A 27,783-nucleotide genomic window follows, 5' to 3' on the forward strand; every position below is an offset into this window, starting at 1 on the left:
TTGCACAACGTTAATATAAAATGAATGGCATGCAGTGATACAGTTAAAATCATATTTTAGGTTAGAGTGGAAATGTCCATTATTGGGTGTCTCCAGAAATTATCTGACCCTCTGGAAATCTCGAATTCTACAGGCCATTTTCACCTTATATGACTGTTTTTGCATTTCTGGAATAAAAACTAACAGTTTGTGAGAAGTTCCAGACTCTTACAATGCAGAAAACATGGAGAATTAACAAGTTTTAAACATGAGCATTTTGAATTTCCGGACTGTTCAGGATCCCGAAAAGTCTGGAAGTAATTTCCCAAAGTCGCGATCGGGACGGGAATTTTTTTCTCCCAATCCCAGTACCGACTTTTCTGGAACCCGCACACCCTTACCAGAAACAATCATCAAAGTTTTCTTACACTGCACCTCAAACTCAAACTTGGCGGGAAAGCTACTAAAGTTAACAGATTAATTGATTTAGAAGAAAACATGTTATTTGCAAACATTAATGACTTATCTTCGTAGTTCCGTTGGTTAGTAGTGGTTGCTAGCTACAAGTGCATCTATGATTCATTGTTTAGTTTTGGTGGAGGCGTGTGGCATGAATGTCGCATGTGGCAAAAGATTGCCACCGTTGAGTTAAGGCTCGATTTGTGAACACTAGCTAAATGTTCCAAAGAATGCTAAACGTGTAGTTATGAATACTACCTGTATTCTGTAGTACGTAGATGTCTCTCGTTACGTGTGTGGAAATAGTCGTATGATTATTGCCAAAGTATTGGATGTTCTAATCGAAGTTATTTAATATAGATGGCATCACAGATTATAATGCCTAAAGGCTGTGAAAGGTATTATAATTTATGAACTACGTATGTAGTGTTGGAGAAACGTTGTTTCCATTTTTTAATACTCATGACATGTTACTCAGTAATTTCAGTACACGCTAATTAAACGAAACTAAATTATTTGTATTGATTGTATTCACAGTGCTCATTGAAGCAAGAATTATGTGTCAGTAAATAAAGTTGTAGTCTTAAATGTGTAGCCATAAGATAAATTTTGTCATCGCTGAAATAAGTGGATCTCTAAGATACATAGGCAGTAGGGGTTAACCAAGTAATAGTCCAGGGCAAATGAACTGTAATAGATAAAAAATGTTGCCGTTTTCCAAATGTCGTAAGAGTTAGAGAACAAATATCATACATGTTAGTGTTTACATTTGTGCTGAGGTAGCACCAAGTAGTATAGCTAAGGGGAAATCACATTTGCACAAAAACGTTCTTGTAGAAGGACGGAAGTTAATTGTAAATAGAAGAAGAGAACTGTGCAGGTAGTTCAAACAAAATGCCTTTAATATATTTTAAGATTAAAATCTAAGTTGCGAAAATATTAATCCCAACAGTTAAGGTTCCAAAAGCAAATTCCTCATATAGCCTTGTATCTCTCCAAATATCTATGTCAAACATAATGCAAGTATCAGCCAATTTTCTACTTTTTTTTTAGTTAGCATATGTTAATTTTTATTCAACATAAAAGTTGCCTAATTCAATAACTTTTGATTGAGTAGTCATACAATAACCATCAGTGTCTACAGATAAAATTGAGCTGCTCAGTTTCCTACTTCCATGGATAACGTAGATTTACGAGTGCACGTTCTATTTCAGTGGAAGCACACAAAGTTTATTTTGAAACTTTTTACATTTTAACGATTTTCTTAGAGATACAGAAAAGTGTGAATAATGTGCTGTATGTATATACATTTTTACATGACTATCATTAGCATTACCAGTACATCAAGATATGTTTGTTTCATTGTCTGATGTGCTCCCTGTTGCACTCTATACACCACTTGACTAGTTACAGATGGTAAATTTTTTATTACACACTTGCCACCAATGGTTTCAGGTTTGAGTCCCAGCCTTGCCATGGGTGTTCCTTTACCTTTTTTAATGATTTTTTATGCAAATTACCTGATGTACTACCATACCCTGATTTTTTTTATCAATCAATCTGTCCTTCATCACTTTCTTTTTATCATCCAGATTGGGCTAAAGATGAAGAGAACTGATACAAAATAAGAAGGTACAAGTACAAAGATATTTATTAGATACTTTGTGATGACGTGTGTTGTGACTTTTGGTTAATTGGTATTGTTGTTTCCCTTAACGGACAACTGCATGAAAAGTGAAATCAAAATATCTAGTTCTCAGACGTATTTAACTCAAAAGTGAAATTATCATCAATATATACAGAATAATTAGTCTTTAATTCCCTAAAGCATGTATAAAGTACATGTCAATATTAACTTTGTAAGTTTCAAAATGTTAATTCTGCATCTATGTAGTTGCCCTAATAGCCTATAACATAAGGATGCAAAACATTTTGTCCTTTGTAATTCTGGTAAAACTTCGATAGCGTCCCAACACCTCTCACTTGTTTATTTCGTCATTTTTAACATTCGTACTTACCTATTCTGCATTGCAAAAGATTCTTCAAGGTGCTATTTTGCTTTTTTCACGAAAAAAGTTCAATTTTGGACAAAGAGTAAACCATTGATGTTAGCCCCAAAAACCATCCATGGGTAGCCCCAAAAACCATTCACGATAGCCCCACAAACCATCACGAGGACGAGGTATGCCTACGAGGTTAGGTTAGGTTCCATTAGCACTCATTTAGTTTAATTTAGCATATACGGACAACATCGGTTTTTCTCGATGAAAGAAAATACCAACAAGAACTTCTTAATGCTACAGAAACTCATTTCTGTAAATAGTTTCTTGTGTAATAATGAAGAAATCCGTTGGGACGCTATCTAAGTTTTACTGTAATTCTTCCTGAATCATATCTTTTAGAAACTTTAGAACGACTTAAGATGACTGGACCCCTCTCCGATTTTCTTCATATTTGGCTTACTCACTAATTGAGGCCTCCTAATCACGAATCTGTAGTTAAAAGTTATCGAAAACGTTTAGAAATTGCAAAATAAGTCATTGGTTTTCGGAATGGAAACCGTCGATTTTCACGAAATTTTTTGTTTCACAAGGAAATATGTATATTCCTGATACTACCACAACACCAAATTTTAAGTATGTTTGCCTAACCTAACCACATGTCACTGGTTCATGGGGCTAGCGTCAATGGTTCGCAATTATTTTGCAATTTCTAGATCCTGATACTACCATGACACCAAATTTTAACTATGTTTGCCTAAACTAACCAAAACTAACTTAACCACGCGTCAATGGCTCGTCTGGCTACCGTCAATGTTTCGCAATTATTTTGCAATTTCTAAAACATTGTAATCTGTCGATTAAAAACAATTGATGTAATTCTCGAAGGAGTGCAGTGGGTCAATGGCCCCACTTATTTTTTGGTGTGTACATGAGAATTGATTGATTTAGTTTATTTTACTTCGCGTTTTATGCCTCTTGGCTAATTTGCGAAGATGGGGATGAGTGATAAAATGATGAAATTGATGAATGGACATTCACAAACAACCAAGCCCGACCAGGATTTGAACCCGGGACCCTTTGGCGTCGCAGCGCGATGTTCTAACCACTCGGCCACAGGGTCGGGCAGTACATGAGAATGTTTTGGCTCCTAGAGACATGGTGCCAACATATTTACTGTAGAAGAAAATTAATTATCCCTAAGAACACAAACATTTACTCTTTCTCTGTGTATGTAATTCCATTTTATATCTTGTTTATATTCCCAGTAGTGTTATGTATTTCTCCATACTGTATTATAGAAAAAAATAATACCTTTTTTTTTTAGCAGGTAATAGAAAATGGAGTGCAAGGAACATCCTGATCCATGTGCTTTGAAGTTACCTAGAGAAGATGTCACATCAGATGAACACTTAAGTGATAACAGTGCAGTCCATAAGAACAATATTGAAACCAAAACTCAGGGTGACTCAAGTGAATCTACATTACCAAATGAATCGGGTGATCACAACCTTATTAAAGATGAATACATCAACACAGACATTCATGTAGATGAAGTCAGTTGCATAACCCACACTCAGGGAAATACAGAATTAGAAATAGGTTTAGAAGATTTAACTCTTCAAGGAGGTAATGCAGCAGATTTGCATGAAATTAATGACCACGTTTTAGACTCCCAGTGTTCTGTTCAAAATGACACAGTTACAGAACCTAGTGCAGTGATTGATAAAACTCGACAGGATGAGCCAGTAGATGAAGTGTTAAGTGAGCAAACGCATATTGAGAATACTGGTATACAGATAAATGATACATCCTCTCAGTCTAGTCCTGAGGCGAGATCAAAACCTTCTTCAGTGTATCGAATAAAGTGGATTCAATTTAGAGAGAAAAGGATTGCCGTTATAACTCAAAATGAAAATGGGCCTTGTCCATTGATTGCAATAATAAATGCGCTTCTCCTTCGTGGTAGGATTCATTTGCCTTTTATCCTGGAACATATCACAGCAGACCAGTTAATGGAGCATATAGGAGATGCCATCATGTTAAATATTCCTAAGGTAAGTAGAGTTCCGCCCTTCCATACTTTTGTGATTTTGGTACAGTTCAGAATGTTTAATCTCGTTTTGCAAGTTTTTTAGGAGTATTAGGAAGTGCTTTAGAATACTGAAAATGATTGTGGTAGGAAGATCGAAGCTTGGAGAGACTAATTAGCACAGTTAAGAACTTCCCTAAGTATTATTTACCAGATAAATTTTTATTTGAAAAGTTTGTTATGTGAGCATGCGTGGTTTGCAGAGAGCAGCTGTTCTTTGTTTATGGTCATCTCGGACATAGTTCTGGCAGATTTTTCTGTGAGGCTTGCGGGGGGGGGGTTCGTGCTTGACACCATATAATATGTGATCAGGTGTTGGAATCGCTTACGGACATTATTTTAATGCTAAGAGCCCTTAACCTGACCCACCTAACCTAACAACAAAGGCATTTAGGATTACTTTATTAATGCTATACCTGACCTGCTTGCAAACAAAGAATCACATGGGGGTATAAAGGGGGTAAGAATTATTCTTCAGAAAACATGCAGTAAAGTGCTCCCCTGTGCTTTGCACCATGCCATGAGGGCATGTAGTGGGGGGGGGTGGAGTTAGGGCCCCACACTTTCTTGATTTTGAAGGTGGGGGTGATGTGATCAACACCATGCCCTGGCCACCTTTACCCACCAGAGTTTCCTCCAGGTACCCTGGAGGATGCTGTGTGGGTGCCAGATATGCTTGAAAAGTTGGAAAAAATCCTGGTTCTCCCCCCAACCAGGATTAAACCTGGTGAGTCTCTCACATGGTAGTCAAACGGCCTAACGACTAAGCTACCGTGGCTCAATCAATCACTAAGACTGAGTTATCTGTTAACAGGCATAAATAGAAATCTTAGTTATGGATTACTGCTGCCATCTAGATCACATGTGTGCAGTGTGAAGGGGTTCCGTAGTTAGATTAGATGAATCAGGTTTAGGGCTCTTAGTATTCAGATAAACTCTCTAAATACTTTGGTAATGGTTCCAAATGTTTAATGATTTTTCACAATTTTTATAGAAGTATTAGGAAGTGCTTTCAAATACTGGGAATGATTGTGGGAGTAGGTTCGTAACTTTTAGAAACTAAAGTGAAGCCTCACTTCACTTCGTTACCAGAGAAATAATGTTTTGAAATGTAGCTTGCTCGAGCAGACCTTAGTTTCTGGTCGACTCGGGCATGAGTTTCTGTGGATTTTCATGACAGGCTTGAAGGGGGGTTTCTGCTTGACACCAGATATCACATGATCGGGTGTTGAAAGCATTTAGGGGCATTATTTTAATGCTAACCTAACGAAGGGATTTTGGGATATTTTATTATTGCTAAGAATCCTTGACCTGATCTGTCTAACCCAACAATGGAAACATTTAGCTACAAAACCACTTTCATGGTTCATGCATGCTAAGTAGATGGCAGAAGCAGTCCATATCCAAGATGAGAGAACAAATAGCTGCTTGCAAACACATACAGAAGTAAAATATATGGAAGGAAAATACCGTTCTCCAGAAAACATACAGTAAGTAATCACTAAGACACTGAAGTATGTATTGCAGACATAATTAGATATCAAACCATGTAAAAGATGCTTGTGCACCATGATAAATTCGGAATTAAACAATCTGAACTTGAGCCAATGCTTTTGTGATTAAGTTAGGCAGGCTAGGTTTAGGGCTCTTAGCATTACAATAATTTCCCTAAATCCTTTCAACATCTCATTATGTTGATGCTGGTCTCAAGCACAACACCCTTTCAAGCTTCATGTCAGCACTAGACCATAGAATGCCTTGCAAATGGGAAGCGGGAATATTTGCACAAGGTACCTTTTACATCTTCTTTTCACCGATAAATAGGACTTTTCTGAACTGCAAGCAGTGCTAATTACATTCAGAAAGCTTTCAAATTTACTTTCACAATCATTTCCAATTGCCCTTTTCAGGACACCAAATAGTGGGAATTGCTTTCATCAAGGCTCAAATTTACTGTAACAGTCATTTCTAGAATTCTGCAGTACGTTGTCTTTCTCCTATGAAACTTCTGAAAAAATCATTAAACATTCGTAACCGTTACCTCAGATTAACTAATTCTCTAAGATCTATAGATTCCACTGTAATCAAATCTCATGTATTTGGAATATTTGGTATTTTAATCGTTGTACAGTAATGGACACTTCTGAATTGTAACTAACCCATTGACTTTCAGTGCAATCAGTACCACCTTGAAATGTCCCTGGCCACGCAAGCCATTATTACCTTAAATGATCAATGCAGTCTTAATACTACACCCTCCCCGATGGCACAGTGGTTGCATCCTTGCCTTGTAATCAAGGGGTCACAGGTTCAATTCCCAGTGGAGGCACATAGTGGTTCGGTTCCCACTTTAACTGTAGGTCCAGTCCCAATTAGCCTTACTGTGCATAAAGTGGACTTAATACATCAAGCAAGCAGTCCTAATACTGTGTGTGTTGGGAAATATTTTTTTTTCATCTAAGGCACGTGACAGGTTAAGTTTGCAGCAACTTTTTGCATATATAGACCTAAACGTGCGCGCAGAATATAGTTCTGCTGAGACGGGTTCTATTTTGACATAACTGTACACGTGGAACAAAACAAGTTATTTTATTTGTAATATATAGACAAAGTAATACATACACTAGTAGGTATGGACTTGATCAGTTACAATTGCTGAACAGACTAACCTGGAACCACAGATTTGCTGACTGGGCAATCTATTGCGCGGAAGAAACACTGAAACTCAAGAGCGAGTCGAGGAGGGCTGGAACACGTTGCAGAGCACATGGAATCAGTGATACTAGTGTTGCACACCCCACTATTTCAACTCTGTTTACTGTGATGTGTTGCTAATCGTGCTGTGCAGCAGCGAGAATGGCTGAATTGAGATCTGTTCAGCTTGCGGTTTTTCCCAAGTGTTATTTTGGGCATCACACCATCCGAAGGGAAAAGCACTTCAGAATCAAGCAAGTTGTTTTAAATGTATATCTTCCTCCTTAGGGCAACAAGATCAAAATATATAAAAGGGGGTGAAGTGACGAATATAACGTTGGTGCTGACAGATGTTTCATTTATACCATGAAGAGTGTTTTTTTCTTAACGTCGTGTGATATGTCATGTAACGTTGTGTAACACCAGGCAAGAAGAGGCCCCTTGCCATTCAAGAATGGTGGTGTTTAATGATTTCTCCGCCCAGCTGATTCGGAAGAAAGTGCTCGAGGTTTATCATCACCGTAATGAAATTTCAACTGTCGCAGCCAAGTGGTAGTTATTTGCCATCAATGTGCGCATGAACTGTCTCTCGGGTGTTGAATGATTTTGGGTTTGAGGTTAGGAGGAAACGATTGTTGTTTACCGAAACAAGAATCTTGGCGGTATGAAAAGATATTGCCGTGAGAGAGACATGCGTCAACGCATGGGCATTGAATAAAGCGTGTGAGGATACCACCATGCAAAACCACGACCAGGCTTTCATTGAAGGGCTGAAGCAACTGACGCGAAAGGGGGAAGCTTATTGTTTCACACATTGGAAGCAATGAAGGCTTTGTTGAAGATGCATGTTTTAACATTCTGTGCAAAGAAAGGAAGGGTGATTATCACCTAGAAATGCACAGACCAAGATTTGAATCCTGTTTTAGTGAAGTGATTCAAAAATTGAAATACATTTCTTTGTGGTAAGTCCTCCTCCATGGCCGTGCGGTCTAAGGCACCTTGCTTTAGACGGCGGCTGCGGGACGGCATGGGTTCAATCCTGGGTTCAGTATCAGGGAATTTTCAGCATGTGTATATGGCCGCTGGCAACCCACCATCGTGAGGAAATTGGGGAGTTCCAAGTGAGTGAGCGTAATCCGGTCGGGAAGTCCTACAACGGCTGGGGGTTGGTCGGGCCAACCACTCATCCCCCTAGTCTGGCTGTAGATCTCCACGCCCCCCTGGTGGCCTGCATGGGAGGGAGGCCAGCAGTCTGTAGGTAAGTCAGGGCCCAATATTGGGCCATAGCGCTATAGGGTTACTTTTTTTTTTTATTATTTCTTTCTAAATCAAACACAATAGCTCACCAATAGAGGGGCCTGCCATTTACTTTTTTATTTTTCTTCTTTCTTCAATCTCAACACATACACACCCTCATGTTTTGAAGATATTTTGCATTTTATACTAAGAAAGGACACACACATTACATAATTTATGCACAGAAAGTCCTTTAAAAATTGTATGGTTCAGGAGACAAAAAGAAGCAAAAGTACATTCTGCTTGACATACATGTGCTGTGTGGTTTGCAATACTACTGATTTTCTCATTGTCTGCGACATGAACAGCCTGTTGGTTGAGCCAAGAGTGGCACGGAAGATTCTGAGCGCCATTCTCGAGCAGATTAATACATAAAATATGCTGTAAAATTTAACTGTTGCGCGACTTAATAAGTCAGTTGTATTTTTTATTTCCCTTCATCTTCTGCTGTGACTTTGTTCAGCCATAACACCACTTTTCGTTTATGTTGTTGCAGGTTATAAATCCAGATTGTTAATTGCAATATGCTTTGCAATAAATCTCAAATGTCATTACTTTCTCATCATCATAATTCTATAAATGAATGCAATTATACTTAAATTGCCATATTGTACATTTTTTCACGTTTTTCTTTATTTCTAATTTTGTTGACTTCATTGTCCCATGGGATGTAAACTGTATGTGAGAAGTTACTTGTTACATGCTTCTTTTTAGTGTTACATATGAAATGTTTAAATGTTATGATGTAGTAAAGTGTGGGAAATGTATTGGAAAACAATTTTCATGTAGTTATTGTATGTTTCAGTGTACATAGTATAGTATTATTGTATTAGTTGTATTATTGATGTGACATCAGTGACCCAGCTGTGGCATGTTGTCTTCTCATTGCCCTTTTATGCACTCATTGTACCTTGTAATCAAGGGGTTCCAGGTTTGAGATCCGGTGGAGGCACATGGCTCAGTGCTTTGAATCCCATTTTAAACTATAGGTCCAGTCCCGATTAGTTTTTCTGTGCATAATGTGGACTTAACAATTCAATTCTCATTGCACTTATTGTGTAGGTGATGCTCGGATGCTTGCAAGGATGTAAGTTTCAGATTGTTCCGCTATTGTTCTCTCCATCTTTTCCATTTCGTGAAGTGTGGTCAGTGCATGGAGTCCAATTGCTGCTTTTTCTGGCTTTCGCGTCTTGACCTCTCTACTTCTTCTTTTCAAGTAGTTCCCACTTGTACTCACAACACTGCATCAAGGCAAAAATTGGGGGTGGGGGGCTTCCACCAGAAATCGAACCCAGGACAGCTCACATCAAAGGCGAGAGTGCTAACCATTTGGTTACGCAGGAACCCTTCACTATTTTTGAGATCTGTGAATTGAAGAGTTAGGTGTGATTTTCATAGTAATTTTATGTTTTTCTACCAATCTTCACATGTTTTGTACCTGTGTAATGTTACTCACTTTAAGGAAAACAAATGTTGAAAGTGGTCCAGGATATGAGGATTTGGACATGAACTGGACACACTGCAGGGCTAAATATCTTGCTTATTTGTGGTTTTTGCATCTTGAAATACATTTGAAGATTTGTAAAACATTGAATTCTGTAGATTAAAAAAACGGTCAAAATTTTTGAGGGTGCTTCATCGGTCACCAGCCCCATGCCACATTTCACTGTGGTTAGGATATCACTTTAAACTGTAGATCCAGTTCCATTTAGCCTATCAGAATAAAGTTGACATTCCAAAACTTTGACATAACCAAAAGGTTGATTCTCTTATTTTTGGTACAGTTGGTGCGAGGTTTGATCCTTGGTGAAAGTTCAAATTCGTAAGCTACCTAACATTAATAGTAGTGAACTTCTGTTTAAAGTTCCAGTGTTATTATTTAATGCAGTAGCAATACACAGCAAGAAGAAAATCTGGTGATGACATGTTGTAGAATGGCAATTTCATACTCTACAGGGCCATATTTCATTTTCCCTTCCCAACTCCTCCCCTTTTAATTAATTATTGGTATTATTAAATCCACTTGAAGGCTAGATAGGCTAATATAGATTAGACCTTAAGTTTCGAGTAGGATCCGAACCATGGCCGTAGGCAGGAAAAATTTTCGGGTAGGGTTCACTCACAATTGTTCCCATGGGCATCGCAAGAAATTTGAATAATAGAAATAATAAGTAAAATTTCATAATAAATATCTAATTGATTCCATACATATTATTATTATTACTATTATTATTGCTGTCCTTATATCCTTGAGCAGACTTTTCTACTCTGTTCATCAGAAGTGTGAATATGCAGCACAACTGTTATTATTATTTTTTTTACGTTTCGTGCAGTGTGTACTGAAATGCGCAGTTATTATATTTTGTTACTAAATTTCAGATACCTCAAGAAAAATCTTGAAAAGTAAGACACATATTTTAGTCATAAAGTTTGTTTGACCATTCACATAAAACTAATTTTTGGAATTTTGAAAACTGTGGATTATATTATAAAACATAACCTGGTGCCTGTATTGTAACCTCAATTTTTCGATTTAATGCCATTTTACTTTGGTTATTCTGTTCGAATACTAACTAACTGGACTTTATTTCCGTTATTAACAATAAAAATAACAAACGTTCTGCTATTTTGTAACTTGCAATAAACGATGTCAATTCGGTGTGGGTGTGTGTGTGTGGGGGGGAGGTTCTATGGATCAGTTCGATCCCACGTTCAGACGCTCATATTGTTCCTATACTTACCAAACAGCATTATATACAACCACTATGCACTACACAAGTATGTGCTTTATAGGACCGCATGTAGGTTAAATGTGTGTACCATTTAGGTAGTGAATATAATGCGCTACGAAGCTGGATATCCTTATAGCTTTGAACTCTTATAAAGGGGGATCAAACCAGGAATTTTAAAGTTGTAATGGGAATTTTCAGTCTGATCCAGGAACAGCACTGGAAAGAGGACAGCAGAAGTGAAAATGAAGAGGTCGCAGGTGGTAGTATTTTCCTTACTCTCTGTATGGATGCAACTGTTACAGTAATATAGAAGAGTCTATTTATTATTTTTTACTTTTTGCTTTACAGGATTTGTCTGGAGTCCATCAGCTAAATTATGAGCAAAATATGCATGATGCTATATCAGTGTTGCCCAAATTACAGACTGGATTAGATGTAAATGTTAGATTTACAGGGTAAGTTTTTCTCTAATCATATTGAAATTTTACTGTGATATTTTTGTGTGCAGAGACTCTATTCATTGTGTTAATAATAGTGTAAATACCACTAAGATTCGAACCTGAGCCATGGACATTGGTTTCATATGCCACTGCATTTTGAAGATTTGTCATTGTGTGAAAAATTACATCAATCTCAATCAACTAGATTGGCTTGAATTTCCATCAAGAAGAATACAAAGTGAATAAATCACTTGAAGACAAGTAAGTCAAGATTGGTCAATACTGCAGGTTCCTTGAAAAACCTCAAATCAGATATTGACAACATTTTAATAATGTGAAACTAGGAGATGTGAGTGAATGTGTGTTGTGCCTTTGTAGTTGATTTTATATGCATAGAGATTGAGACTGATAAAGTACTAATAGAAAATATGTGGTTACAATAACAAATTCAGTATAAAATGGATAAAAAAGTTATGAACCTGAATGATTCGTTCTTCTCGACAGTTAATGTGTGTGATTGTAACACTGAAATGTTTTGCCTTGTAAAACATAGTACATATTAGAAATTTAGTAAACCAAGTTATATATGTATAAAAGACACTTCACAAAATAGCAGAGTAGCTGAGTGATCAGCATAAGGTGAGGTGAAGTCAGAGATCCCAGGTTCAAATTCTGGTCAAGACATGTATGGTTTTAATTATATTTCTTCGATTATCCATTCCATCTATTCATGAACATTGTTATTAATTCAAGATAATGAGGAGCAATACAAAATAACCTACTTTTCTAATTTGGTTATTTTACGTGTCTTTACAACATCTTTGGTTAATTGCATAATGAGGATGAATGATTAACAGAATGGATGATGGGACAAACACCATGATCCACACTGACCTGATCAGGGTTTGGACCTGGTCTTCTGGCCTCACAGCACATCATGCTGACCACTCTTGCCACATATGCCAGTGATGTTAATTAACCAAAATATAACCAGAAATGGTACAAATGAATAATTCAAATTTGGAAGTTGTTTTTATTCATTTTTATAATTTGTATCCAGGCTGTGTTCTTCTTGAGGCTTCACCTTCTGGTAACTGTTGTTATCACACTATTCTGCAAAACTGGAATAAAGCGTCACCAACAGATTAATCACTTTGCAAACCACTCATTGTATTATATTTTGTAACAGTGGTTATGTGAACCATTAAGAACAACATTGATATTTCTATTTACTTCAATCGGTGGTTCATTCCAGTGACAAGTGTGACTTACCTATCTTCTCGGTGACACAATCATTTTCAAATATCATCATCCATGGTATTACAGGCCACCTTCATTATGTATAGATGAAAGTAAGTAGATAACTTGTGTACATGTAATATGTTTCCTTTTTTCATGAGGTTGTGACTTCAGAACTAGAAGAATTGATTATATTGGTCTTTTTAGACATTTTATGATACTAGACATTTGTTTGCCCAGTTGCTATTGTATATACACTGGGTAATATTTTTCTTTTTTCTTGCAGTGTGGGTCACTTTGAATATACACCAGAATGCATTATCTTTGATTTGTTGGATTTGCCTCTGTACCATGGTTGGGTGGTTGATCCACAGTGCCAGGAAACAGTTGCTGTAATAGGTTCTTCAGGATATAATAATCTTGTTGAAATGATAATAGCAAACAAAGGGTCCTCGGATCCAGATTTAGTAACCAATGGTAAGTGTGAACTTATTTCACGGAGTTTCTTTTAAACTTCACAACCCACAAATCCAAATCAACACTGGACCCAAAGTTACGAGTGGAATAAATGTTTGGTGTGCACACTTTATCTGTTCATGTTTTTTACTTGTTTATTTGCCTGTAATAATCATCATCAATTCTGAATTTACCCAGTACTGTGTGGTATTGCGATGGCATTGAGTATTTTGGACCAAGCATGTTTTTGGCTACCATTGAGGCTTGTACCAGTGTGCAGCATGAACGGTGCATGCTACATTGAAAATTCAAGCACTTTAGATACTCACCTATTTCCAACAATTTACCCTTCTTTCAATTTTTCACTATGTGCACTAATAACAGTTACCTATGGGATTTTTTGTTCTGTAAGCTCAAAGGTTTCAAAATCTCAAAAATGATCAATATATGAAAGTATACATGTACACTCTACTTGAGTACCCCACACCATTAAAAAAAAAAATAAAAGGAAAAAAAACTGAAATTGTGGCAGATTATGAAAGTGCATGACTTACATGGGTATAGAGCTCCTCAACAGACATAAATAACATTTATCCTGAATAGGCAAGCAACCCATTATGATGAGAAATGAAAAAATCATTTAAAGAGTGTTTGGATTTATTAGGTACGTGCAAAAGTTCTCCCTGTTTTTGATGTGCAGATAGAAGTGCAAACTACGCAAACTAACTCTCCTAGGACTGTGCATTATGGCCATTGCAATTGATGACCTCTTGCCATCTTGCTGATAGGAGATGAATCCCCCTCCAATAAAAGTCTTGAGGTTTCGAGTCTAAGATCTGTTGCAAGGCAGTTTTCACAGCCTCCACATCAGCAAAGATTTTCTGAGTGAAGGAGTTCCACAACATGCGAAACAGATGATAGTCAGTAGGGGCAAAGACAGGAAAAAAGGGCAGATGGGGTAAAACCTCACAACCAAATTCCATTAATTTTTGACATGTGATAACTCGTGGTAGATGATCACTCCTCGCTGCTTCGATCGTGGCATTAATGATTAGGTTGCAGGACCTCTCAGTGAATTACTCCCTTGTCATCCCATCACACACTCAACAACACCTTCTTGGGATAAAGTTTTGGTTTGGATGTCGATTGGGGTGGTTCAGAAATTCGGCACACAGTCCTGCAAAGTTTTACGTTCGGTACATAATCCACTTCTCATCGCCTGTGACGATCTGTGGCAAGAATTAGTCATTTTTGTACCAGGAAAGCAAGGAAACACAGGTTGGAACTACCCCCCCTCATCCATGAAATTTTGAAACTAGTGACAGCATGTGCTATCGTCAACTGCATCTGCCCCATACACTTGCCGAATGTTGAGGCAGGCTGCGGCTGCAGTAGCTACTGCCTTTATCGAACTCAAAAAGTATACAGTGCCTGATGTGTTCCTTATCAGTCTCCAGTTCACCCATACGCTACTCTGTCCACTAAGAGCTCATCATCCATACTCACTACGTGTTGCTGCTTTAATGTTCTCCCAATTACGTGACCACAAATTCACGCATTGGCAGCGTCATCTGTGAGGTTGGTACTCCACTAAATGGTGACCTATCAAAAACTGGTAGAACTAATACCTAATAATTATGTCACAATTAATGAGATTTCAATAAAAGTACTCAATTCCCCCTTATAATGCTTTAAAAATGCAAAAATCTATTGTATCAATTGATCGTCACAGGTGAAACTAAGTTGTGCCACTATGGTTTCCCCCACATAGGGAAGTGACTGATAACCAAAGTGCTACCACATTTCAAAATTATAAGCTTTGTTCAACTATGCTGCATCAATCAATGCAAACATACTTTCTGATACTTTTTTTGGGGGGGTTCTTGGATTTATGTTCTTTTTATTTCTGTTAAAAGTCCATGATTTGAGGAAAATATCCTGAAAAAGCCCACTGGCTTGTACTACATTAATTACACTGTTCTACAAAGGTTATATTTCTTATGTGAAAATAAGTTTTTCTAAAAAAATTTGGTATGGGAAATTCAAATCCGTAATTAGAATTTTGCTATTAGGGACAGTTTTTTTTAGTTATAAGTAGGGCTCGGAAGTTGAAGACCTATAAATTGCCAAAAAGGACCTAAAAACAGAAAAAAAGATGTATAAATGTGATCCAAATTAATTAATTAACCAGTTTTAATTACATATTTAATAAATAAAAAAATAAAAAATTCTGGTGGTATGGAACACACAGTGCAAAAAAAACTGAAAGCTTCAAAACAAGAGAAAGTTGCCACTTACAGCGCGACCTTCCAGACAAGTTATGGTTAAAGGACCTTGTACCATACCTCCTTCAGTCATCCAAAAATGATTTTCTCGTTTCAGGTATGGTTCAAATATATTTATTTCTTTTTTTTTATTATTATTTCTTTACTACAGAAAGGATGTTTAAGAAGTGATGAACTGATGATGATTCGAATTGAGAATGGGCAGTAAAAACTTAGTCGAAAGAAGGTGAAGTTGCAAAAAAAAAAGCCGTTAAGACCTAAAAAAAAGGCTAAAAAAGGACCCATCAGCCAAAAACGCCGAAAAAGGACAAATAAAACCCACCTTTTTCTGGCCTACAATGACCCAAAATGAACATATATTATGTTGGGCCTTGTCTTAGGACACTAGGAAAAAAAGGATTTTTCCTCAACTTCCAAGCCCTAGTTATAAGAAATTAAGAGTCTCATTTAACTCAGATTCACCATTCGTGATAAATGCAGGGAATTGTCAGATGAGCAGTAGGCAACATCTGCTTCTGAGCTTCTGTTTCAGACGTTGGCAATTTTGTTACTAAGCTACATGATGTACCTGCAAGTTATTGTCAAAATACTAAGCATTGTGTTTGCAGCTTTTGTTTAAGTTGATATACTTCTATATATAGCTTCTGCTACATCTGTGGAGGGTTGGCCTTTGCAAGGCAGAAGAGGAGGATCTGATCTATCATGAAGAAGTATACTACAAACATTACCTTGGAATCGACTAATATAATCTCCACCCCAGCACAAATGTTACTAAATTTAGGCAAATGTGCCTATTTTGAAACTGACCACCTACTGACTGATCGCAACGACCTTAGTGGTTTAATGAACATTCATACGTTCTTCTAATGTCACAAAGAAACCTGTGAGATATTAGAACTAACTCTCTAGCTTCTTAAGCCCAAAGGCTTAGGCTGCAGCAACACAAGCCTTCCATCTGTCCCTATCCTAGGCAAGATCTATCCAATATTTTCCATCCTTACTGATTGCCTTTAGGTCCAGAGATAGAAGAGATCCATGGAATGTAATAAGCATAAGTGGAAGATATTTGGCAACTTCAAGATAGTTGCAATGATATTGGGAATGCAACATGGCTACACAAAGTGTACCTGCTTCCTCTGCAAGTGGTATACCCATGACAGAAGAACCACTATACAAAAAAGAATTTGTCTCAACGAAATTGACAAGTGGGAGAAAAATTATACAGCGTGTGATGTTCCTCTTCACCCTCTTCACACCAAGCCAGGCCTTACGAAACAATTTCTAAAGGCTATGGGCACAACTGGAAGAAGATTTAAGTGTCTTTCAAACAAAATGCCTTGTCTTTCACCACCAAAGGGGAAAGGTAGGTACTTTGTGAGATCTCAAATTAGAGAACTTCAGCAAATCCAGAGCTTGAAGCTTATCTAACAGAGAAAGAAAAAAAAGCATGGATATAATGTTATATGCAATATAAATTGCAAAAATGTTGTTATATTTTTTGGAAATAAGTATTATGTAACAATGTGCACGAATATTGTGTCACATATCACATAACTTTTAAACATAATATACTAGGTTTCGAGAAAGGATGATTAAATTATTCCATGAGTTCACCCAGTATTCACCTTAAAATGGCAAGAATTTTAGAAAAAAATTAAATCACGATTACTCATAAACTATCCCTGACAGAAAATCTAAATGCAGATTTGAAATCGGTGCAAAATTTGCAATAGGAATCAGAACTTTTTCCTCCAGAAAAAAGAAAAAGGTTTTTTTTGTAGAACAGTGTTATTTTTAGTATTATAAGCTCTACGAAAACTTTTCTTCACAAGTTTTCAATTTTTTTTTTTGACAATCGTAGAACCTCACAAGCATTTAAATCAATAATTTACATTTTTTGAAAAAAAAGGAACACTTTTTGACTTGGGTTTTTGAGGTGGGGTTTTCTGGAAAAAAAACTGGGCTGGGCCAACTCTGGCCAGGGGGTGTTGTGTGTGGTTTGTCCGGTGTCTTTTAAGAGAGGGAGAGAGAAAGATCCCCCCCCCCCGTTAAGTTTAATGCTCGATGATTGAATGTGTTTCTTTGATAATATTTCTGTGAGGTTGTGGTGGAGATTAATTTGACAATCAACAAAGATAGCAATGCGGACATATGAAACTATATATGTACAAAACTTTGATTGTGTTTACCATGCTAAACAATGAAAGCCATATTTCTCAGGTCCACACTCTTGTAAGACAGAATTATGCACTCAAACTTAATTGCCTATTTTTACATTTTATCTTGCATCATGCCAATGTGCTAGGGCTGAGCTAATACCAGTGCCATTGTATCAATATCAGAAAGTATTGGTTGTAATTTAATCAACAATACTGCTCAATACTTTTGGGAGTCTGGATGTTTTGCACAATCTGCAAAATTGCCACTCACCACTTTTGCAGTGTCTTAAATTTACTGGAAATTATGCACAATGCATGATTTTCATTATCTTCGCAACAAAATTGTAGGGAGAAATGGATTTTGTGATTACATGATTAACTCGTGAAATTATGAATATTTTAAAGCAAAGTTCTGGTAAATTGATAGTTCCAATAGAAAGCTTATAGTGTTCAAGTACTGATATTGGTGGCAATCAATGAGTATCAACACTAGTATTGTTATCAGCTCAGTGCTAATTTAAATTCATACCACACAGGTAATTCTCACTCATCATCATTATCAACAACTACATATTTATTAAACTAATGATTTTATCAGATTTCTAATACTGAAGTAGTATTGATGAGTAACACTTATTTTAATACTGTTTCTTCTCTCCATTTTAGCTTTAATAGCAGAACAGTTTCTAGAACGTTCAGCTTCACAACTTACATACCATGGTTTGTGTGAACTACATAATACTATGAATGATGCTGAGGTGGCCATATTATTTCGGAACAATCATTTCATTACTGTTATTAAGACTGGGGTAAGTTCATTGTTGTTTCATTTCTTTTTATTTCAGTGAATAAATAAATGAACACATAAGGAGAGAATTTTTGTTGAGTTGCTTCACAGATTTTAAGCCATATATATTTTCAGGTTAGTGAATAGCAACAGACAAATGTTGTTTGCCTGAATTAGACATAATATAAATAAAATATAGTAAAACTGAGAATTGTGATGAAATCTTAACTTAGCCTGGTAACTCAGTTATTTAAAGCATTAGCACAAAATACTAGTCCCAGTTTCAAACCACTGCTGTCCAATTAGTAATTTAATTTGCTTTGTGTGCCAAAAAAAAATATTTAAAAATGATATAAGAGGAACCAGATGTTAGTAGGTAGAAAATGTGGATTAACCTTGCTTCAGGTAGTCTGTAGCAACAGGAGTTATGTTCTTTTAGCTGCAACCTACTAGGTTCATTGAAGACATCTCATGGAGCTTGATGGTTAAATTTTAAATGCTAAAAGGGTGATTTCAGTTTGCTCCTATGTTGAGTGATGATTTATGGATAGTTTTATATTTCTGGGGAAAGGTAAAAATTGCCTTTTCTGCCCTTCACTTAATCTGTACCAACATGTGACATTTGAAAAGTACAGGTATGCCCAACATAAGAGAGAGAGAGAAGGAATATTTATGCTGCATGTGTAAAGATCAATTTTATTCACCATCAATGATCTGTATGATTTATCACAGTTTTGGAGTCTTGGGTTAACTGGTAATTATTTTTTTGTCATGAAATGTAATTTACTGAGTTATGTAGGAATACTTTTAAAGCACTATACACAAATTTGTGGTAAAAATGTTAGGTCAGTAGTGAAAATATTCTTGGTCTAATTTTTCTATATTATAAGTGGAAAGAACATACGTGGGTTGTAAATAAAGTAGTGGCAACACTGTCAGGAAAAGGTCATAACACCGTGCATGTACTATCCGGCAGTGAGTAATGTCAGTTTGGGCCCATGTCGATGTGTGGAGTGCCAAAAGTGGTCGGTACAGCAAGTGCTGTGGTGTATGTAGGAGGTTGAAATGAACACCATTTTCTGTACTGCTCTAAAACATGTTTACAAAGGTAGAACATTGATTGTGGATCAAAATCCAGGTTGCCTGTGGGAAACATGCATGACAATGTCAGCAAGACTTGCATGAAGCCTGTAGCAACAATACCTAGCCATATCTGATGGTTGCATAATGGGTAAGTGCATTTCTATAAGAGGTTGCGACGCATCCGTGAGAACAACCTCAACATAAGGAAAATTGCATCATGCTGGGTTTCCGATATTGTCAACATTGTGTAACCATCAGGTAAGGCTAGTTATTGTTGTTTCAGGCTTCATGCAAGTTTTGATCACATTCTTGTGCATTTTTGCCATGATCAAACCTGGATTTCGATCCACAATCACTTTTTTACATGTTTTAGAGCAGTACAGAAAATGGTGTTCATTTCAACCTCCCACATACACAACAGCACTCTCTGCACTGACCACTTTTGAAACTCCACACCAGGGGTGTCTGAACTTATTTTGGAGTGGGGGGGGGGCAGGTTTTCAAATCCATCAACTAGTTTTTACAATATCTTCCCCCCCACATAAATAATAAATATACAGGGTGTTTCGTAAGTTCGTTTACAATGCTTGGGAGGTGATTGTACGAGTGAAAATAAGGTGAAAAGTTCTTGTAACGAAATTCTGGAAACTGCTTTGTTGCCGAGTTATTGACGTTTGAAAACGTGGGAAAATGATTTTCCAAAGTGAATAATGGCAAAACGGGTGGAGAGAAGTCGTCGGTGTTGGGCAGTCCACTAAGAAATTGGATACGCTCTTGTCAAAAAATCACGCGGCAATGTCAGCACAAGGGATTCCCCAAAGGACGCGAACAAAGATGTTGATGGGACTGGGGTGGGTGTGCATTCTGCGTGAGCTGGTATCAATGAAAATTGGCATGTGTTGAATGGCACCAAAAAGCAAAGAAAACAACCCCCCCCCCCCAAAAATCATGTCATGCATCACCCCAAATTATATTATTCGTGCACTCAAACCATATACGTAGTAGTAATCCCCACAAAGTAAAGCTCAGGGCAATAATATAATACGGTTCCTCTTTCAAAGAACTCATCCCCCTTCCCCTCCATTTTCTTGGGGTAAATATAATTATATTACTAACCCATAACAATAATTATGTGGAATTTATCTTCAGTGCAAATTTAACTTGTTAAAGTAAACTTTTCCTGTGACAAGAAGTTAGAAATACTGATTCGATATATTTTTGTTCCAAATGATGCAGCTGCTTTAAATTAAGCAGTAGGGGAGTGTCGTACAGTACCGGCCACCTTAAGCTTATTGATTATAACTGATAAAGGATTAGCAGATAGTTGGATTGAACATAGTAATATGATACCTCAATGCATACTTTAAGGAACACTGGTTTGATTTCTATGAAATGTTTTCATAACTACAAGATATATACAAAAAACGAAAAGCTGAATTTTCAATGAGTGGAAAAATTGTCGTCCAGTATCGGCCAGTCAATATATTAATTTTAGATGGTGGTAACTATTGATAAATGCTTCAGTTTTATGAAGAAACCCTGAACTATGTGTACAAAGGTGTGGTAGTTAACAAATGTGGAAATAAAGTCCGTTAAAGTGGAGTTGAAATCACATTTTTATTTTACATTTATTTTAAATTTTTATAATAGTCACAAAAATACAAAATATTTTCTTGGTCTACGCATTTAACATGTACCAAACTCCACATTCAGTACACTGAACCCAATCTTCCTCAAAGGACTCTAGACAAATTATACATTGTGCAGTTTCTACAGTTGTCTTTTTTGTCTTCTTATTTACTGAAGGCATAAACTTATTGTCCAAGTCTTTCATATACGAAAGTAATTGTTTTTCCATTTTGTCATCAAACGTCTTCTTAAATCAGCCCATCCGAGGTGTCAGGTCCACATCCATACTACATTGAATTGCTCTCAATCTATCTCCTAACGTGCTTCTTGGCAGGCATGTATCCAACCGGGGGGGGGGGGGGGGCTTAGGGGCTCGAGCCCCCCTCCCCCTGAAAGTTTTCAGTTTGCACTAGATAAAATTAGGTTTTTCGTTTCTTGTGGTGTGAAATAAAATATTGTGATGATAATTTAAGGAGAGAAATAATTATCGAGGCAAGACGGAGAATGTTCTGTAGCCCTGTTTTTGTTAATAGTGCGTATCCAAGGTGGGCTTCAGGTGGCTCGAGCCCCCACCCCTCTCCTCCAGGAAATTTTTCAGTTTACACTAGATAAAATTAGGTTTTTGTCTTCTTAAATAATGTGACAATAATTTAATGAGAGAAATAATTATCAAGGCAAGACAGATAATGTTCTATAACCCAGTTATTGTTAATAGCACATATCCAAAGTGGGAATCAGAGGGCTCGAGCCCCCCTCTGCCCTAGAATTTTTTTCAGTTTACATTACATAAAATTAGGTTTTTGTCTTCTTGAATAATGTGATGAAAATTTGAGAGAAATAATTATCGAGAAAAGACTGAGAATGTTCTATAACCCTGTTATTGTTAATAGCATGTATCCAAGTTAAGGATCAGGAGCCTCGAGCCCCCCAGGAAATTTTTCAGTTTACACTACATAAAATTAGCTTTTTGTCTTCTTGAATAAAGGGACGATAATTTAAGGAGAGAAATACTTATCACGGCAAGACTGAGAATATTCTATAACCCTGTTGTTGATAATATTGCACATAAACTTTTCTTGCGCTTTTCGGTGTTGTTATCACAGCGAACTTGAGCACTATATAGAGACTTGTCAGCATTTATAAGCTGCACAGCAAAGGTAGCGCCACACGTAGGGCGATTCATTGTAATTTTTAATCTCTGGAAAGCGAGAGAGGGAACGTTCTTGAATGATTGATTGATTTGTTGTTTTAAGTCCACTTTATGCACAGAGAGGCTAATCGGGACTGGACCTACAGTTTAAAGTGGGATCCAGGGGAACTGAACGTTCTTGAATAAGGAGAGTTGAACTACTGACAATACTTACGAATCGTTTTATCTGCGGAAAGTTGTAGAATATAATGAGGATATAAATACGTGGCTACAACCTCAGTGTAGTGCTAGTTCGGGTCAAGGGCTGAAGGGATTGAAGGCTTCTCTCTCAAAAGTGAATATTTCAGCAGGAGTGGGTATTGGAGTGGTTTATTAAAAAGGAAATAAGCTGCATAGATCAACTGAAAATCAAAGTTTCCAGTGATGCTTTAGTTCTGCCAGGACCAAATTTCGTGTATGCAGTCCCGAGAATTTCATGGCATAAAAAATACTTTTGATTAAGCCTACTGGGTTCGACACACATTCAAACACTTAACTACCACAAAGGGACAGCCGAAAATGTTATGAATGTCGAGAAGAGAAAGCAATAAGATGTTGCATATGTAGACATTTAGCGGATATTGCAGGCTCTACCAGGACCTGAATCATAGCTCTACCAGCTGAGCCACCCTTGACTTCAACTGTTTTTCGTTAGAATGTCTACATAGTACATGTCCTGTGTATATCAAATCGTAAGATGTTGCCTGTATAGTGAGGGGCATTCCCACCAGTTGAGGATAAATTTCTATTCTGTGGTCAATAAGATCTACAACTTCGAGGTGACGATGACAGTGACCTACTAAGGGAGATTTCACACCATGTCGCCTGGGGATTTCACAAGTCAAAAGTATGTTTGTGCAGCCTTTTGTGTCGCTATGGTGTGAAACGTTGCTGTTGATAGGCTCATTCCAAACGACATGCATCGCGTGTCCCTTCGGTCTGCAATCTTCCTAAGTCCAGAAGATCCAAGTCACAAGGATGGAAAATTAGGGCTTTGTTAAGGTGAGGTGCGAAGGCAGGCGACAGCATGCTAAAGGATAACATCCAAACCTGCAGGAAGAACGTATCTTATTTCAGTCTCCAATACGAAATGATGATAACTTCTGGTGAGTTGATTTTAAAAAATGTGTCCGAGATAAAGAGTGGCGTGCTCAGGATTTTCGGAAGGGAGAGGGGTTACGCATACTATTTTTGGTGGTCAGCCCTCATCTTGCCATCTTTTCCTGTGTTTGACATTCTTTTTTAATACTGGGTCGGGGTTATGACACCACCAACCCTCCCTTGGGCATGTCACTGGAGATAAATGAGTAAGCATTTGATCATATTGGGAGAAGAAACATTAGATTGGGAGATTAGATTAGATGTGAAAGGGTTTTCACTGTGCATTAATTGTTTTGCAATCGAGCTGTATTCTAGAAGACTTCTTTTACTTTGTGCCGATATATGACAAGACTGCGGAAGCTGTGACAGACAATGTTGAACACTTGCAAGTGCTTAGGCCTGAATATGAACAATTTGGTGTGTTTCGGCTTTTATAAGAGCTGCAAATATGGGAGGACAAGACACATTAGTGGTGTTCAGGCTCGAATCTGAGAGAAATATTCGAGAACTGTCTGCGTCCAGTTCGCAGCCCACAGTTTGAATCTCGGATTGTCGATTGGATTGTCCATCCCGTGCATGTGTAACAGCTTCGTAAAAACACTCAAAGACACCATAGATATTTTGATGCCTGATGAGAAGAAATGGACGATACTTGTCTGTCTCTAGTCTATCCTTTCACACAAAAAATATTAATTAGTAAAGAAAACTTAAGGAGTGAAGTAAAACCTACCACTATTTTGATTCTATATCAGGCAACTAGTGGAGTGCAGTGATCTTCCGATGCAATCCGTGTACTTTCTGCACATGATTTACACAATTGTATCGTTTGGTGCGGAAGGAAATCCAAACTCATCACTACAATTTGCAGAGTAACTGCTGAAACACACCATCTGCATTTATTTTACTCTGAACAATGACTGTGACATCCCATCTAAATTTGGAATGGGAAGGGGAGATTACCCTACATTTGAATTTCCAAGAACTTGCAAGATGCATCTTCTCACAGCAAGGGGTCCTTAAAGGAAGCTCGTGTTCAGAAATTGCACTGGAAGATTTAAATGTTAAGCTGTCCTCTGTCCCCTTCCCCGGTGTATTGTTAAATGTGAGCACACTTTCAGGTACAAAACCTGGCAGGTTTCAAAGTAAAACTGGAAACAGAAGCATGGAATTCCAACGGGGATAATTGTTTTGCGGAGACCTGACTGCGATGTCGCATGCTTCTTGCTGTTAACGGAAACTTGAGTGCTGGTTCACAAATCTAGTGCAAAAATATTTTTCCAAATATTCTTCAAAACCAAGATAACTCGAAATACATATGGTCTCATTTTTTAGGGTGAAAGTGGGGGAAAGGGGGAGCAAATTGACAAATCTTGTCCTTTCTCTGTGGTTTCTTCACATCAGGCAATACTGAAAGCACTGTGTAGAGGCGGAACAAACAAGGGATATAGAGTGGCTATTTAGATTTACGAAAAGTTTACTCCTTGTTTTAGATGTCATGTTCAAAGCTGGTGAGATCAGCACCAAGCTCTGACTGCATTGAACTCTCAGGCTGGGTGAGCTGCGGAGTCGATTTATGCAGGGACAAGGGCAGAAAAATTCCTACCTTAGATCACCCACCCCGGAAATCGAACCTGGGTCTCCGCGTGGGAGTCAGAAGCCCTACCGACTACACCACCGCATTGTCTGGCATTCATCTCGAATTTTTTCCACCTTCAACTTTTTACCTAGAAGGCTCAAGCTCCCTCCACTTGCCCCCCTGATTTGGAGTCCTTGCATCTGTGCAATGTAGTTGTAGATGGAAAAGAAGAGATTTAAAATTCTCTTCCCCCCACCCCTCCTTTCCACCGGGGTATGCTGGGTTTATTGTTTGACACCGACCGCACCTGAACATACAATACCTGGAAGATTCAAAGGAAAACTGGAAACAGAAGCAACGAATTCCTACAGGGATAATTGCACGTTACTTTTGATTTGCTGAGATGTGGCTGCGATTCTTATCTGCAAATGGATCTTCCTGTCACTTACTTCTTGCTGGTACCGAAAACTTGAGTCCATGTTCATTTAACACTTATCCAGGCAAGCTATTTTTGTAATGTGTCTGGTCAAGCAGTGTCTGTTGGACACTGCATTGTTTTAAATGGATCTTTCCCTTCTAATGCGAAATGTTTATGTTTCATCGCTTTGGAAACAAGCGAGTAACATGATATTTAACTTAATCATCATTGTAGTTGCATTTTTGCAGCATAGTATATGAAACCTGTTAGGCTGGAAGGTAGTGTGAGGAAATTGTTTTATTTGCTCATATATTTTTCATTTTTTCTATTGTAGGGTTAATAATATATTTATGTGAATTCTTAATTCTTATTAAATACTTTATTTTTATTGAACATTTGTTAATACATATTCAAGTAATATTACAACTTTTGTTCGTACACTGTGTCCAACAGACTGCTTGCCCATTTACGTAAGTGAAACGGAAAATATTTTTCTACGCCTGACCTTCTTTTTCAAACAAAGTCAAATATTGTGAAATGAGAAAAAAGAGAAACAAACAAAGTCAAGAAATATCATGTTCGCAGGAAGTATAGTTTGGAGTATGGGACAAAAAAATATAAGCAACAGTGTCTGATAGACACTGGTTGCCCGGTTAAGGGTTAACTAGTGCAAGAATATTTTTCCAATTTTTTCAAAATATGTCCCTGCTCCACACATCAGCATGGCTCCAAACTGACATTGCTCACTGCCTGATAGCACATGCATGGTGTCATTACCTTTTCCTGAGTGTGTTGCCACTAATTTATTTACATCCCACATACAAAAATGATTATTAATTGGTAAACTACTGCATAAATAGTGTGGATGAATTAAATTTTGCAAACAAATCTGTTTTGGACACCCATTCACTGCCTATGTGACCATAAAATAACTAAAATTTGTAAATAATGCTTCTTAAAGTGTAATTCATTTTTATTTTCAGGATTCACTGTACCAGCTGGTTACTGACCAAGGATTTTTGCATGAGCCTCGTGTTGTATGGGAAACATTAACAAATATAGAAGGTGATGGAATATTTGTGGACCATCAGTTTGTACGAGTGCCACCTCAAGATCTTAGTCCATATTCATCAGCCTTACCTCGTGATATAACAGAAGAGCAACAGATATCAGCTGAGTAAGTAGTTACTAATTTTAACAATGATACTGATAGCATATTTTATGAAATGTGTACAGTTCAAGACGTCTTGCCTTGTAATCAAGGGTTCCAAGTTTGATACCCAGTGGAGGCACATGGTGCTTTGGGTCCCATTTTAAACTCTAGGTCCAATCTCGATTAGCCTTACTGTGCATAAAGTGGACTTAAAACACCAATGCAATCAATCAATATACAGTTCAAGAGAACTAACAAAGTATGAATCAGGCATTCGATATTACACTGAAGCAAACACGTCACATGTTTCTGAATGGGCTGTAGGCTTATGCAGCATGTGATGTTGCAGTGTGAAATGTTACTATTGACTAGTGCATTCTCAGGTGATATGTGGCACTTGTGAGAGCTCCTTAATCCCTCAAACCAAGTTCTAAATGTCCTTCCTGCTGTAATCCTAGTACAGTGGATTTTCTCTAATTTGAACACACAAAAAAATTGGATTATCCAAAAATTTGAATTGACAAAAACATGCATTATTGAGAAAACCACAACTGACAGCACAAGGCAGATAATAAGGCTCACAAATCATTGTCTAGTAAGTAAGGGTTCATGGATGAACACCTGCACACAAAAGGGGTGGGCAATCTCACATTATTGAGGAGAGGGGGGAAGCTGCATACCAGCAAACATAAACTTTCTCTTCCCTATGGCTGTCTCTGGATAGCTGCCTTCGAATTATCCAAGTAAAAGGTTCAAAAATTCGAATTACATATAAATTTTTAACATTGGTTTCAATAAGAATTTCAAGGGGAATAAACTTCTCTTCGAATTACTGAAAAATTCAAATTATCCAAGTTCAAATTAAAAAGAGTCCACTGTGATATTTAAATTGGTCACTGCTTTGCAATAGTTTGGCATACATGTTTGTCTCCTTCACTATCTGCAATAATTCTTCTTGCACATAATCTAGTTCACTTTTTTGCTGTATCGGAAGTAAAAATCTAAATTCCTAATAT

At 37.3% G+C, this 27,783-nt stretch overlaps 1 protein-coding gene across 4 annotated transcripts in view; it reads left to right on the plus strand.

Annotated features, from left to right (window-relative positions):
• Window positions 1–641: 641 nt before the first annotated feature.
• LOC145984194 (ubiquitin carboxyl-terminal hydrolase MINDY-2-like) overlaps window positions 642–27,783 on the plus strand; it is a 57,335-nt gene continuing 30,193 nt past the window's right edge. Inside the window, exons 1-7 of one of the 4 annotated variants that reach the window (XM_083117718.1) lie at window positions 645–836; window positions 2,031–2,070; window positions 3,769–4,495; window positions 11,601–11,707; window positions 13,218–13,408; window positions 18,498–18,640; window positions 26,598–26,791. In XM_083117718.1, the coding sequence (XP_082973844.1) occupies window positions 3,779–4,495; window positions 11,601–11,707; window positions 13,218–13,408; window positions 18,498–18,640; window positions 26,598–26,791 (1,352 nt within the window). In that variant the 5' untranslated portion in view covers window positions 645–836; window positions 2,031–2,070; window positions 3,769–3,778. Of the gene's footprint in view, window positions 837–2,030; window positions 2,071–3,765; window positions 4,496–11,600; window positions 11,708–13,217; window positions 13,409–18,497; window positions 18,641–26,597; window positions 26,792–27,783 lie in introns of all 4 variants that reach the window. The other 3 variants (XM_083117720.1, XM_083117717.1, XM_083117719.1) reach the window with 3 other exon arrangements.

This window comes from Lepisma saccharinum, chromosome 2, assembly GCF_977018435.1.
Source record: "Lepisma saccharinum chromosome 2, izLepSacc3.1, whole genome shotgun sequence".
Taxonomy (NCBI): domain Eukaryota; kingdom Metazoa; phylum Arthropoda; class Insecta; order Zygentoma; family Lepismatidae; genus Lepisma; species Lepisma saccharinum.